The following is a 14,820-nucleotide window of genomic DNA, read 5'->3' on the forward strand; positions in this document are numbered from 1 at the left end:
TAGAAATTAGAATATTAATAACGTTATAGTTTCATACTTGCAAACTGCTTAAATGCTGATCTTCTAGGAGTTTCTGAGTTTCCTCCAGTTTAAGCTGGAACACATTTTTGTTAGCAGCTAGGTTTGCCATGCTGTTTTCCTTCATTTCTTTATCACAACTGATTTTGGATAAGAGATGTTTCTGATTCTTATGGTCATTTTTTGACAACGTTGAAGGCAAGGAAGAATCTATAGCTCTGTGAACCAGACATAAAAAAACATTGAGTACACTTGAATAAAATTAACTTATTTCTATAAGTATATAAAATATACATTTGTATAATATGTGTGTATGTGTCCAGATAATCACATATAAGGATATTGGAGAAGTATATAGATATATTAGAATGGGAATTTAAAGCAGTCAATAGTAAAATAAAAATGATTATGAGACTATAGTGCTGATGAAACAACTCTTTCATATAGGAATGCCCAATTACCCATGACTTTATTATATCCCATTCTGACAGGGGTAGAAGTAATTCCTGGAAATGTGTAGAGTTAGTTCTCAGTTCCTTTAAGAGCATTCCTATATGGATAACAATATTCTGCATTACCCTTTGTTCTGAGTTGATGTCATGGCTAATAGGTATTTCTATAACCCTAAGAGAGTTGGTTGAAGATTTAAGCAGATGGAAACCAGGAAAACTGCTTGTCAAGGTAGGCAGGAATTTCCTCCCTACTTAATTAGGTTTGGAAGTGTGGCTCTCAAGGAAGAGTGTACACATTTATTTTCAGTTTGTTTCAGGAATATAAACATGTTTTTCATGCTACAGAAGGAGTATCTTTAACATAGAGTCTACTTTTAGTATGTCAAAGTGCTACCCCAAAATTATTAATGCATGACATCTTCTATTAGAATTTTGTATCATCTGGAAAGGGATAGCATGTTACATTTTAGCATGCATACTGAAGTGAAAAGCAAAGAACTGAGGAAGAATTGTGGGGAAGGACAGGTGGGGATGAGGATGTCAAATAGATGACTGACTGCCTGCTGTACTAGGGCTGGTAATGTGAATTCCAAGGGTATTTATTCCAATTCAGTTAAATTATTCTCAATTAAATGAGTATAAAAATGTTTTGGAAAGTGCCATGGCCACATGTGGCATATACCTATCTCCAATACCCATACATATCTTATTTGGACAGACTGGAATAATCAAGATCAATGATCATTGAATTCCTAATTATCCCTTTATTATCATAGAGAGATCAGAGAGAGCAAGAAAGTATTTAACACAAGTTCCCGAACTTTGAGGGTATGTATCTGTCTCTTCCTTTTACACTTTCCTGTGCTTACATAATCTTTCCCCTTTGGTTACCCTTCCCAAACAGAATAAAGCTAAATCTACAAAGGATCTAATAAACTCAATTGATTTACCTTTAAAGTTGTCGTCTCTCAACTTTTTCTTCTCTATTCCTTTCTTCTCTACTCCACTTTCTTCTCTTCTCTTCTCTACTTTCTTCCCCCAGGGAGGAGGATTGAAGGGATGGATAGGAATAAAAGGAGATGGGGAGGTAGAAATAGAGGAAGAGTGAAGCATGGGGGGAAAGGAAGAAGAGATCATAAAGGAAGAAGAAACAGGAGAAACTGGAGAGGGAAAAGCTAAATAAGTTGGAGGCAAACAAGGAGAAGGAGATGGATGCAAAGGAGAGGGCAAAAGAGGAATAGGTGAAGGAGGTAAGGATGGAGAAGTAGATGAGGAAGGTGAAGGAGGGGACAGAATAGATGAAGAGGAAGAAAACACTGAAGAAGAGGATGTGGAAGTAGAAGGAGATGGAGGCAAAGAAGAGGATGAAGAATGACAGGGAGGTGTGTGGGAGAGAACTGAGGAAGGTGGATGGTCTACAAAGGCCTGGGGCTGATTTGACAACGTGGCTTGTGGAACAGATTGCTGAACTGACTGCAAAGGATCCAATCTAGCAGGATATTCAGGAAATGGAGTGATATGAGAAAGAGCAGGGACTTGTTGATGAGGGGGATGACTGGATAAACAGGAAGGCTTCAAAACTGGGAGAACTTCCAAAGGGGCTGGGGAAACAACCAATCGAGCTGGAAGGGAACGACGAATAAGGGCAGGCATTAGAGTAGCAGGGGTAGAATGCTGTGGTGGGAGGAAATGTTTAGATCTGGAAGTTCTGTAAAATAACTTGTTCTGTGAGTCAGGATCTGAAATGATTGGAGAACTTCGGGATGGGTGAGGTAGATGATCAGGTGGACCACATGGAATGGGGGTTGGTAAATGAGGGAAACTGCTAGAAAAGCTGGAAGTAACAGGAGCTGGAGGGCGAGGAAGATATTTGATTGGGTAAGACAATGGGGCTGGTATAAAGGTCTTTGGGAGAGTAGATGGGACAGATGGCAGGGTATGGGACTGGGAGGTAGAAGAAACAGTTGGGTAACTAGGAAGAATTAGGGAATGGTGAGATAGTAATGGAGCCCGTGAAGTAGAAAGCTGATCAGATAAGTAGGGATCAGGTGTGGAGAGAGCTGGATAGGCAGGAATGGATCTGCACAGGTGGAAAAGCATTTGGACAGGCAGGTATAAAGAGCCTTATTAAGATTTTTTTTTTTTTTAAATTGGGCTGCCTCTAGGCTTTTTTATTCATGTCACTTTTTTGTCCTTTGGGTCCATGCATGATCTTCCATTGATCAACCAGGGTCTTCTCACAATTGACTGAGAAATGTACATAGCTTATTCAGGTTCCCCTTCTTACTCCTTGCCCCTATTTTCAGAAGTCTGTTAGTCATTCAGATATATGAATAGGGGCTGAAAGAAGCACTGATAAAAAGGGCAAATAGAGGTAAAATAGACAACTGCTCAGCTCTGGCCAAACTTCTCAGGGTAGCATGTGGTTTAGAATCAGCTGTCTCACTATGAATACATGGATATTGGAGATAGATATCTAACAACAATATTATTTTATTCAAGAATATTCAATATGGCAAAGAATATGTCCTCTTTTACCCTACACCTGCCAGAAGGGTCAAGTCAATGAGCTTTGTGATAAAGATATGGTTGTTATCAAAGTCTGATTACTTCTCTACTACTAACATTTTCTACATAAGAATAATCCTTTATGTGTACTGAAATATTTATGCTTCTTTGGAAACTATTTTATTGGCTTTATTTTATTCTTTAACATATTTTAGGTTTATATTATACTGAAAATGTATTTTAATGTCATAATATTTGTAGCTTAATTATATTTATTTGCTTCAAATATTTTCATTAACCTCACACCTGATCCTTAATATTCTGATATCTCATATTTATATAGCATTTAGTTTAGGAAACACTTTCATATATATTATTTAGTACTATTAGTGTATATGTGGAAAGAAGTCAGACTTCTTAATAAGTAAACCATAGAGTCCTCTCTAAGGATTATATACATTTGTTATTTTCTAAATACATAACATTTATGTGATATGTGTATATACATATATATGTGTGTGTGTATGTATATAAACACACAGATATAGATACATACCATGAAGTCAGAATCATAATAATATGTTACAATAACATGAAAACTAAGCATTCTAATGTAGACTGAAGACCATTTTTCATAAAACAAAGATGTGTGATATTTACTTATCTTAGCACAAATTTGCTGTAATAACTATGAGTTTGCTTCAGAGCAATCAAAGTTATTCTGACAGTTTAACTTTTCCATGACTTCAAGTAACTTCATATTGTTGAATAAGAAAAATATCTATGCTTTCATTTATTGTGCATAAGAGGTGTTTTTAAAATTGAAAACATCTAATTAACATCAAGGACAACTGCTATACAGAAATAAAAACTTGAAAGTAAAGAATCCCTGTATAAAAAATGCATAGTTCTTCTATATTAAATGGCTTAGACATTTTTTAAAGGAATCTAAATTCCCTGAACCCTCCTCTAATTTTCTGTCATCTTTTTTCAGATGTGACTTTCCTTAGAGAACTCTAATTATTTTCACTGCTTCAACTTCCATTTGTTTCTTATCACATTGTTATCTGATTCCACTTTTGCCATTTCAGTGTATTGCTTTGTTTGTGATTAACTAATTGACCAAATAATTGTAAAAATAGACACTTGACTGTTAACTTCAATAACTTTAATCTCCTTGGTTTCTATTCATCATGTTTTCCTACTTCTCAGATTGTTCTTTCTCAGGATTTTTCTTGAGTTCCTCTTGGCTTGTCCTTTACATGCTGGAATTTTTGAGAGTTATGTGACCCTCTTCCTTTTTAATCTATCAGTACTCTCTTTGTAACCTTATTTGTACTATCTGTGTAATCTTATCTGTATCTGTAACTGTGGATGAGTAAAGGACTAACAAAATCCCATCTCCTTCTCTATGGACCAATTCAATATTGGTATACTTTCTAAGTCTGTATCCAGGTTTTTGGTCCACCCATTGTGATCTCACTTTCTTACAGAGGAGCTATAATTTGTGGAAGCTAGGGACATGGCCAAGACTATATGCTTTGGGGCCTGCCCTGAGGATTCTTTTCATTGAAGAATGTTGCATTTTTTGCAGTGTTTTCTGTTCTCTAGTTAAAGCCAAACATGGTCTACTGTATTTATGGGAGTTTGCTTATTTAGCTCAACTCAAGACACCACTGGTAGATATTGAGCCATGTAACTTTTATTTATCCATTTATTGATGACTGTCACATCTATTCTCATAGCCCAGATTTCTTACCATGAGAAATGATCTCCTGAATATCCCATGTCTCAAGCTCACAACTTACCATCCTCCTTTCATTTACTTCCTCTCCTAAAACTATTTATTTCTCCTTCAGAGTCATTAAAACATTTATTTTTAAATTGTGGCAAGAACTTGTAACATGAGAGAATCCTGTTATCCTCATAGTCCTTATTTTGATAAATGACTTCACCATCCATTCCCTAAATCTAATCCCTGGAGTCTTCCTTGATTCTTCCCTATTACCTTCCAGCTATCTCCTAAATGGCTTTTAAGAATTCATCATATATTTTGCCAGATTTTCCCATCATAAGTATTACCCCATTCTTTGCATTCTGGCAATATTTCTAAAATATATAAAATGCTGTATGCTTGTTTCAAATCTTTTGGCAACTGTTTGTAGAACACATTCCTTAACAAGGCTCTTCAATGTTTAATTCATGTCTCCCTTTCTAATCCATTTGCCCATAACTCTTGCCACTGTACTCACTAGCCAAATTGAACTACATGAAGACTCATTGACATAACATGACCTTTTATACCTTTGTACTCAATAATTATTCCTTCTATCTGAAGTTTCCTCCCAGTTTTTGTCTCTGATGAGTACCTTTTTTTAGCTATTAAATGCCAGACAAAGTTTATACCCTCTCTGTTATTTATGGAATACAGTCCATATGAGTAGCATTAAACTAAGTGCTAGAGGGAATAATTCCACGTAAAAAATTTAACTACTGTTTCTAATATTACAGTCTAGATGGGGAAACAAAATTACACATACAAATTACACAACTTTTCAGCGAGTGGGAGAAGGGGAGGGAGGTAGGAAGTGTTGGAGAGTGATATTAGACAAATTATATTGTTATATTGTGTGCATGTATGAATATTTAACAATAAATCCCATCATATGTACAACTATAATGCGCCAATAAAAAATATGGAAAGAAAAAACCCAAAATGTTTTTTCAAATCTATTAACTTTACATAACTTTCAAATCTATTTCTATAGCCTTGCCCTCTTACCTCATCTTTGACTTTTTTTTTTGGTACCAGGGATTGAATTCAGGGGCACTCAACCACTGAGCCACATCCACAGTCCAATTTTGAATTTTTATTAGAGAGAGGGTCTCACTGAATTGCTTAGCACCTTGCTGTTGCTGAGGTTGGCTTTGAACTAGTGATCCTCCTGTCTCAGCCTCCCAAATCCCTGGGATTACAGGCATACGCCCCCGTGTCTGGCCTCTTTGGCCAGTTTTTAAAAAAAACCCACTCCCACTCAGATATCTATCCTCTCAATTCAAAGACTCAGATGAAACTTTTAAAAAAATCAACAAATTCTCTTAATAAGACTCGAGATTTCAGTCTCTTTCTTGTATGTGTATGTGTGTTTGTTTTTCTCATTCTCTTTAACCTATCATATAACAATCTTATAATCTTTTCATGAAATATCTTTTTCTTATGCCTTTCTTACTTCACCACTACCCTTCTAACATAAATCCTTTTAAACTCATGAATGGACACTTTCCTCCTACTATTTTCTCTAAACTCTAATTTTTATATTTCTAATTGATCAATATCCTTAAATTCTTATTTCTTTATGTCACTTCTCTTTCTCTGCATTGTGAAAATGCATTATTTTTATTCGTCTCTTTCATCCTCTCCACTCAAATCTATTTCTTCTTTATATTTCATCTTCTTCTTCTTAGTGCTGGCACTCAAACTGAGGGATTTGTGTATGATGGGCAAGTGTTTTGCCGCTGAGTGACAACTCCAGCCTTATCTTTTCATTCTTATCAGATACATCCTTTATTCCCTGTACAAAACAGTGCTGTTTTAGACTAGGCAGCAATGATTTATCTATTGGATTATCTGAACAATTTTCTCCCTGGTCTCCTCCAAATTTAGCTACTTTATTCTCCATCATTTACATCACTTATCTTTCTAAAAGAATAAAGAGGATGTTATCACTCCTTGCTTAAAAAACCTCCACTTAGCTGGGTATGGTGGTACATGCCTGTAATCCCAGAGACGGGGGAGGCTGAGGCAGGAGGATTATAAATTCAAGGCCAGCCTCAGCAACTCAGTTTGGCCCTAAGAAACTTAGTGAGACCCTGTCTCAAAATGAAAAATAAAAAGGTTGGGGATGTGGCTCAGTAGTAAAGCTCCCTTAGGATCTATTTCTAGTCCTCAAAACAAAAACAAAACAAAACAAACAGAAAACAAAACAAAACAAAAATACCCTCCACTGGATTTCCACTAGTTATAGGATAGAGTTCCAAATGTTTAGCTGGACATAAATTTGCAATCTAATTTCAATTTTCATTTCTAGACCACCTCCTGTCCTACTAGCAACATCCTACAGTCCTTTTACTCTGAACAAGTTCTGTTTCCTTAGAGGGTTGTCTATGACTTTGATAATACTCTGACCTATACATGCCTAAAACCCAATCTATGCTTCTTTATCAGACAATTTTTTACTCATTCTTTAAGACTGATTATCAATTTTTATGTCTTTATCAGTTTGTTAGTATTTAATATATTATGCCATTCTGGAGAGGAACCAGATGCTATAGTCTTTTCAGGATATCCAGGAAAAAATTTCAGTGAGAAAAATTTTTTCTACCGTAAAGTTACTTGAGTTTTTTTTACCTAATTTGTATCACAATAATTCAAAACATTTTTTATCATGAATATAAATAACTAGTATCAATATATTAAAATAATTTTGATTATTCTTACTTCGGAAATATTGTTCAACATAGGCAATATTTGTAGTACCAAAGACCTCAAGACAACAAATTAGAATTCTAACTTATTTTGGAGCAATTTTACATTCTATTCTACTTCATTTTAATTTGTGAAAATAAAATAATAACTCCAAAACAGAGGTGAGGAGTAACTGATGAAAAGGCCTAGAAATTTTAAATTACAAAGCTATACAATTATTATATACTAACAATTATACAAAATAATAATGTTACTTACCTCCAGTTGATTGTTGGCCTGTGGGAAAAGGGAAGGTTTACTTCTGATTTTAAATTGGATTCCTGAATTTGCTTGAGGGCCTCTTCTAATGGAGGAACTGATTTTGGAAAAACTATGGGATGATAAAGAAAGATCAAATAGTAAAGAATCACTCTAGCCTCAGTGGCTTTTTTTAAATAAGTAATTTAATAAATAAATAAATAAATAAATAAATATGTAATTTAATTGGTCAATAAAGAAAATGTTACTTTATATACTTGCAAACATATATTTGTAATAGTATAAATACTATAAATTTTGACGTCTAATTAAAAAAACCCTCTTATCTTGAAATTTTCATCATTCTTAAAGTTAGGAATATTTTTCTGGGAAAAAGAAACTCAGAAATGTCCAGAGTTTAAATTCTGTTATATAAACCTCTATATCTGATGTATGGTCCCTTAAATTTCCAACAAAATTTATACCCATATAAATAAAGGGGGAAGTATATATTAAATTTATTGAATATTTACTGTTATAACTCTTATTTTAAGTACTTTATATATAAATATAATAACTAATTTATAAATATATACTAATTTAATCCTCATTATGGTCTATTAACAGATGATATTTGAATTTTATATATGAGGGAACCAAGAGATAGAGAAGGCAAATAGCTTGTTCAAGGTCATGCATTATTATGGACAGTCATCCAGACTTCATCCACATATTGCTTTGCATAACCTTTAATCCAACCCTGCCTCCAGTATGTATTCACTATAAAACCTTTCAAATGTGTACTTTGGTATTCAACATACTCTACTTCCCTTACTTCTCTATGAATAGTCTCTTCACTTTCTTATTCAAGATGAGACATAGATGTCTTTCCCACCCCCAGCACTAAGACATAGTTGTCTTTTAAAAACATTGCTTTTCCTGTAGCTCTCTCGAGTGGAGATATTATTCTCATCATATGCTATAATAACGTAAGGTTCAGAGGTAGGTAGGTAACTTTCTAGCTCTAACTCTCCATTGACACTGGAGTTTCAAACTTCTTTATAAAACACCCACATGTGAAAATATTCCACTATTCTATAATATCTATAATTTATGTTAAAATGTTTAAGCAAAAACAGTATATTATTATATCAGGTTTAGTTCAAACTTGAACTCTAGAGTCAGTCCATTTCCCTAATCAATTGGTGATGATATAATATGCTAATGAAGAATGCAGTTATGGGGTGGTCTGCTAATATTCTAATCCTAAAGAATCAATGCTCTTGAAACTGCTAGTATCAAGTTTTAGAGATTATATTAGTTCATTTAGGATGTTATAACAAAAAATTTAGACTGGGTAACTTAGTAAACAATAGAAACATTTCTCACAATTCTGGAAGCTGTGAAGTACATGATCAAGGAGCTAATGGTGTATGGTGAGGGTTCATTTCCACATTGAGGATATCTTCTGGGCTCTGTCCTTATGTTGTGGAAGGAGCTAACTAGCTCTCTGTGGTCTCTTTTAGAAGGGCACTAATCCCAATCATGAAAGATTCATGATATAATCATATCTGAAAGGTCTTACCTCTGATACTATTGCCTCAGGGGTTAGAATTTCACCATAAGAATTTTGGAGGGGACACACACATTCACACCATACCAAATATTGACCATTTTTCAATATTCAACATAGATCATTATTGGTGAAATTAACAGCCTATTTAACAGCCTGATATTAAAAATAGAATTCTGGGCTAGAGATATAGCTCCGTTGGTAGAGTGCTTGCCTCACATGCACAAGGCCCTAGGTTTAATCCCCAGCACCACACATACATACATAAAAAATGAGATTTCTTTGTTGAAATTAGATGTATTCAAGATAAGTGGATGTTCCTAAACATATTTTAATCACCCTTTACCCTTGTATGAGCAGAGCATGAGAATCCAGGAATATCTCTATCCTTTATCCTTAGGGGTAGCATCGGAAGCTTGCTTCTATTATTTTTTTTATATTTTGCTATGAGTTTATTATGATATAACCCCATTGGAATTTGAATAGCATCTGTAGTAGTCTTTTAAAATCAGTGCAGTAGTCTTTTTAAACAATTGTTATTAAAAACATTATTTTAGCCAGGCACAATGGCACACACCTATAATCCCAGCAAGTTGGAACGCTGAGCAGGCAGATGGAAAGTTCAAAGCCAACTTAACTGAGACCTTTTCTCAAAATAAAATTATAAATAAGGGATGCTGGTAGAGTCTGGGTTCAATCCCTAATACTGCAAACAAAACAAAAATCTGAGGCTTGATTCATCATCAGTTTTGTGAGTAGTCATAGCATAGGAAATTTTCTGATTGCCCAATGCCAGAAGTCACAGAATTCTGTCCCTCTGTGGTTCTTTCATGAAAGATAGAGAACCTAAAAACACAAAGATCTGGGATGTTTTTGAGATCACTAAACAAGTTGCATGAATTGTTTTGCTAACAAATGTATAATTGTGCTAGACTATAGTCTGAGGCTTGTCTTGATTAAAACTTCCTGTTGTCTATCAAAAAGGACTTAAAAAGTTATATATGACAAAACTTAGATCAACTCACAAGTACCCATGACTGCTTCCTGTTGCTGTTATCTGATGATCTCCCAGTTACTACCTCTCATTCACTGATGATTATCTAAGCTTATATGTTTGAGTACTTACTGGATATTAGGGTTTTATTATTTCATTGAATCTACTAGAGCTCCAATCCTTCCAATTTTTTTTGCCCTACTATTTTTCTTCCAACCATTTTCTGACCTCATTGAAACCCCCAACCTACTGCCCTTCTTTGTACCAAGAAGAGTAAGAGGTGAATATCAGGTTTTCTTTGGTTTAACCCTGGTAATTTGGGGATAAATCAAACTAATAAACAACTAAATAATAAAGTTTTTCATAACTTTGTTCTTGTGTTTTATTCATAGGATAGAATTTTCTTAAAATATCTTTTCCTGCAGGCTATTTTTAAATTTTAATTATGAAAAATTTCAATTATGTATATTAAAGATAAAAACATAATGCTCCTATGTCTCCATCGACCATCTTCAATAATGGTAAAATATTCACTTAATATACTGTATAGTTAATATATTCATATGGTTCAGAAATAAGATCTCTTCATATTTGTATGTACGTGTTTGTGTGTGTGTGTGTGTGTGTGTGTGTATGTGTGTGTGTGTATGATATATATTTGGAAGTCTTGATCTCTAATCACTTGTATATTCCTTCACTGTTTCTAGATGCAAATAAATGGAAATTAAATTCACATTATAATTTTTCCTTTCTTAAAGAGAAGGTGAAACATTATATATTTTTTCTGGACTTTATTTTTATATACTTAACAATATATTCTGGAAAAAAGATACAGTTCCAGATTTATGAAGATATAAGTATCATATAATTTGGGGACCTTCATTAAGAACAAATAATGTGCTCTCTCTGCTTTGTGGTTCCATGTCCTGAGTTGCTCTTCTCCACTATATTTTCTGCCATGATGTGCTGCCTCAACTTAGGCCCAGAGTAATGGAGTTGGCTACCTGTGAACTGAGACCTCTGAAACCATGAGCCCCTAAATAAAATTTTCCTCCTCCAGTTGTTCTTGTCAGGTCTTTTGGTTGCAGCAGTGAAAAATCTGATTAAAATAGAAATTGGTACCAAGAAGTAGGGTTGTTACTGTGACTAACCTCACTATGTGGTTTGTAAGCTCCTGGAGCATTTTGGAATCTGTGGGAGTAATTTTGGGAAAGTTAGTGATTGCTGGAAAAGCTTTAAAATGTTATAAGTGGATCTTAATGGACAATTTTGGTGGGAGTTCAGAAGACCAGAATGCTGATAGGACTGTGGTCAATAAAGACTGGGCTCATGAGGTTTTAGAGGAGAAGGAGGACTCTATTGGAAATAGGTTCAAGGCCATTCCTAATATATTCTGGCTAAGAAGTTGTCTGCATTTTGCCTGTGTTCTGAGACTTTCTGCAAATTTAAAGAGACTTTTGCTGAATTTAAAGGTGATGGACCTTTTAATCTGGCAGAAGAAATTTCTAGGCAGCATAGCATTCAAGTAGTGGCATGGATATTGCTGGTGGCTTTTAACCAAGTTTATCATGATAACCAGTTGCAGAAAGCAGAGGTAAAAGATTTGAAAAACTTAGTTTGGCCAAGAAAATGGAAGTAAAACTGGGGCTAAGGAAGGTGTAGTTGTTAAAGACAATATAGCCACTAAAGAAACACCAAATTCTTTACCAAGAAATCACAGGAAAGATGGCTTGAAGACATCCCATGAATTGGCAAGATAATACCCATTCTCAGGCTCAAGGTGTAAAAGTAAATATTCCTTTGAGAAGAGACCAGTGGGGCATCCTGCCTGCATAGAGGGACCTAGGAACTTGTTTCACATGGTGCTGGTTCCCAAGGCTTGCAGGATACTGGAGTTAGGGGGTCATGGAGGCTTCACCAAGATTTCAAAGGAAGGCCTGGGAGGCTGGGCAAGATGCTGCAGGGTTGGAGTCCCTGTGGGCAGCCCATGAGAGGGCCATATAACAAGGTGTGAGAAGAAGTCAAAGTTGGAGCAAAGACCCCTGAGATTAAGAAATGCCAGTAACATGGGATATCTGCTAAGGAAAGCTGCAGGAATTGATGAAAGATAAGTCAAGAGAGAGGCCATGTAGACTGTAACTGGCAAAGTCATAGGGGTGGAGCTACATAAGCCCTTTGGAGAGAACATCATGATGCCATGTGCCCAAGATGCCTGACATGGAACTACAAGACTTGTTTGCTCAGCTGGATTTTGTTCTTGCTTTCATCTCATCTCTTCTTCTGTGCCCCTATTTTTCCACTTTGGAATAGAAATGTTTAATCTCTACCTTTATATATTGGATACGTAAGTTGCTTTTGATTTTTACAGGGACTCACACTGAGAGTTTGCCTTGAGCTTGGACTTCTGGAACTGTTAAGGACTCTTGGAAATGGAATAAATGTATTTCACATTGCAAGGTGGGCCTGAGTTTTGGGGGGCCAGAGGAAGAATACTATAGTTTAGATGTAAGGTATCCCACAAAAGTTCATGTGTGAGACAATGCAAGAAAGTTTAAAGGTAAAATGACTATAAACCTGCTATCTTTGCTGCCCTGCCTCATCTGTCTCTTACAACACCAGTTTAAAAACTGTAAGTGGACTGCATTTTGCATCAAGATGAACTTCCCAGCATTGCATTCAAAGCTCTTCAACTATTGGTTCTAGTCTATATCAATATTCTCCCCCCACCTGGAATTTCGGTTTCAGATACATGAAATAATTTATTTGCACAAGCTGCTTCTTCTATCTGGGATGTTCTTTTATTTTCTCTTTGCTTGGCAAAATACTGATTGTTTAAGATTCAACTTAAGTGATTTTTCCAGGAATGGTGTTGTCCCCACATAGCCTCAGTGTTCCTTCCCTTGTGCTCTCACAGCACTTACACATTCCACTATAACACCAATCATCATATTATCAATATTGTGTATATTACTTTCATCTTCAAAATAGGTTGTGAGATTTTTAATGGCAGGGTACAGTTAGATTTTCTCTGTATCTCAGCTTAACCCAGGACTAAGAACAACACTATATAGCATATGATGGATGAATATATAAAGTTCTGCCTATCCTTTATCTTTATGAAGTCTTGATATATTGTTAATTATATTTAAGATATAAAAATATATATGATATTAAGGAATCAACCATAATCATATATAAAATTTTAATTGGTTATAAGTCTTAGATTGTTGGATTTTAATACAGTGTAGACTTTCTTTTTGTTCTCCCAGTTACTCAAATAAGAATTTATGCCAATCTGTGAAAAAAAAAATGCTAGAATGAATGTGACATTAATTCCTGAACTCAAATGCTAAAATTTCTTTTTGTTGAATAACTTACTCATTCAATTTGGAAAAGGCAAAATATTTTAAGCCAGTTTGAAGTTAAATCAAACTTGTGAGCTAATAATTTACTAACAGAATCCACAAAATATTCTCTAAATTAAATCAAATTACTATTTTTCATTTGATTACAGTCTGATTTGCTCAAAAGCATATTGCTATTTTTATTCTACTTCATTTCTTAATTTATAATTTTATTGTTTACTCAAATTAAATGTGATAACTTTAATTTTTGTTCTAATTTTTTTCTAGGAATTAACATACCTGCTCTCCTCCGCTGTGAGAAAGGAATATGGGCACGCTGAAATTTTTCAGTAACTTCTTCAAACTTCTGTTTTCTTTGTTGAAGTATTTTTTCTCTAATTTGGTGTTCTTTTTCTTCTTGCTCTTTTCGCTTGTCTTCAAAAGCTCTATATTTAAAACATAAAATAAGTGATAGAACTCAACACAGGAAATAGTTTCAAAACAATGCCATTTATTACATAATGGTGTTTGGATAGTTCAAAATTTTACTTAGAAACAACATATTTTATATATTTTTAAAAACAGGGACTTAGCTAAGAATTTAGCTGTATTTGTAAATGGTAATCTCAATATCCAGACCTTTTGCAACTAAGAAAAAGCTATGGAATTTCTAATTTTTGAAGACCTGCACATCTCCTTTACCTCCCATGTCTTGATGTGGAAAGATCCTTTCCTGAGAGCTATGCTATGTCTGGCAATTGAAGAACTAATTCATTGTTAAAAAGAAGCAGACTTGCAAATTATGAGGCAGTTAAGAAAATAGTGTATATATTTTTTGTTTTAGATTGAAAGTATAAAATTTGCTGATATGTTAAAAGTGAACTGTATTAAAAATCCAGATAATTTATATAAAAATGTTAATTTCTAGCTTCTCTTGTAAAATAGGAAGATTTGACAACCTCAAACTCTTCATCAAACATATCTGTAAACATCTGACCTATAATCCCTGTTTTTCTCAACTTTCTTATATAATTTGTTTCTGATTGTCCCTGAGCACTTGAGTTTATCTTCTCTAGTTTAAACTATACTGTCTCAAAGAACTAATTTTGTCCTTGAACAGTACATGTGTGTGTGTGTATGTGATTCAATAATTGTTTGCTAGAAAATAAGAAAAAATAAAAAACATTGGTAGAAAAGCCTCTAAAGGT

At 34.4% G+C, this 14,820-nt stretch overlaps 1 protein-coding gene across 1 annotated transcript in view; it reads right to left on the reverse strand.

The window, feature by feature from the left end:
- The window catches only part of Cep126 (centrosomal protein 126), a 101,818-nt gene that overhangs the window by 62,298 nt on the left and 24,700 nt on the right, over positions 1-14,820 (reverse strand). Inside the window, exons 3-5 of the mRNA XM_076841923.2 lie at positions 13,913-14,058; positions 7,723-7,834; positions 38-236 (exon numbers count right to left, since the gene is read on the reverse strand). Of these exons, the coding sequence (XP_076698038.2) occupies positions 38-236; positions 7,723-7,834; positions 13,913-14,058 (457 nt within the window). The remainder of the gene's footprint in view (positions 1-37; positions 237-7,722; positions 7,835-13,912; positions 14,059-14,820) is intronic.

This window comes from Callospermophilus lateralis, chromosome 2, assembly GCF_048772815.1.
Source record: "Callospermophilus lateralis isolate mCalLat2 chromosome 2, mCalLat2.hap1, whole genome shotgun sequence".
Classification (NCBI taxonomy): Eukaryota; Metazoa; Chordata; class Mammalia; order Rodentia; family Sciuridae; genus Callospermophilus; species Callospermophilus lateralis.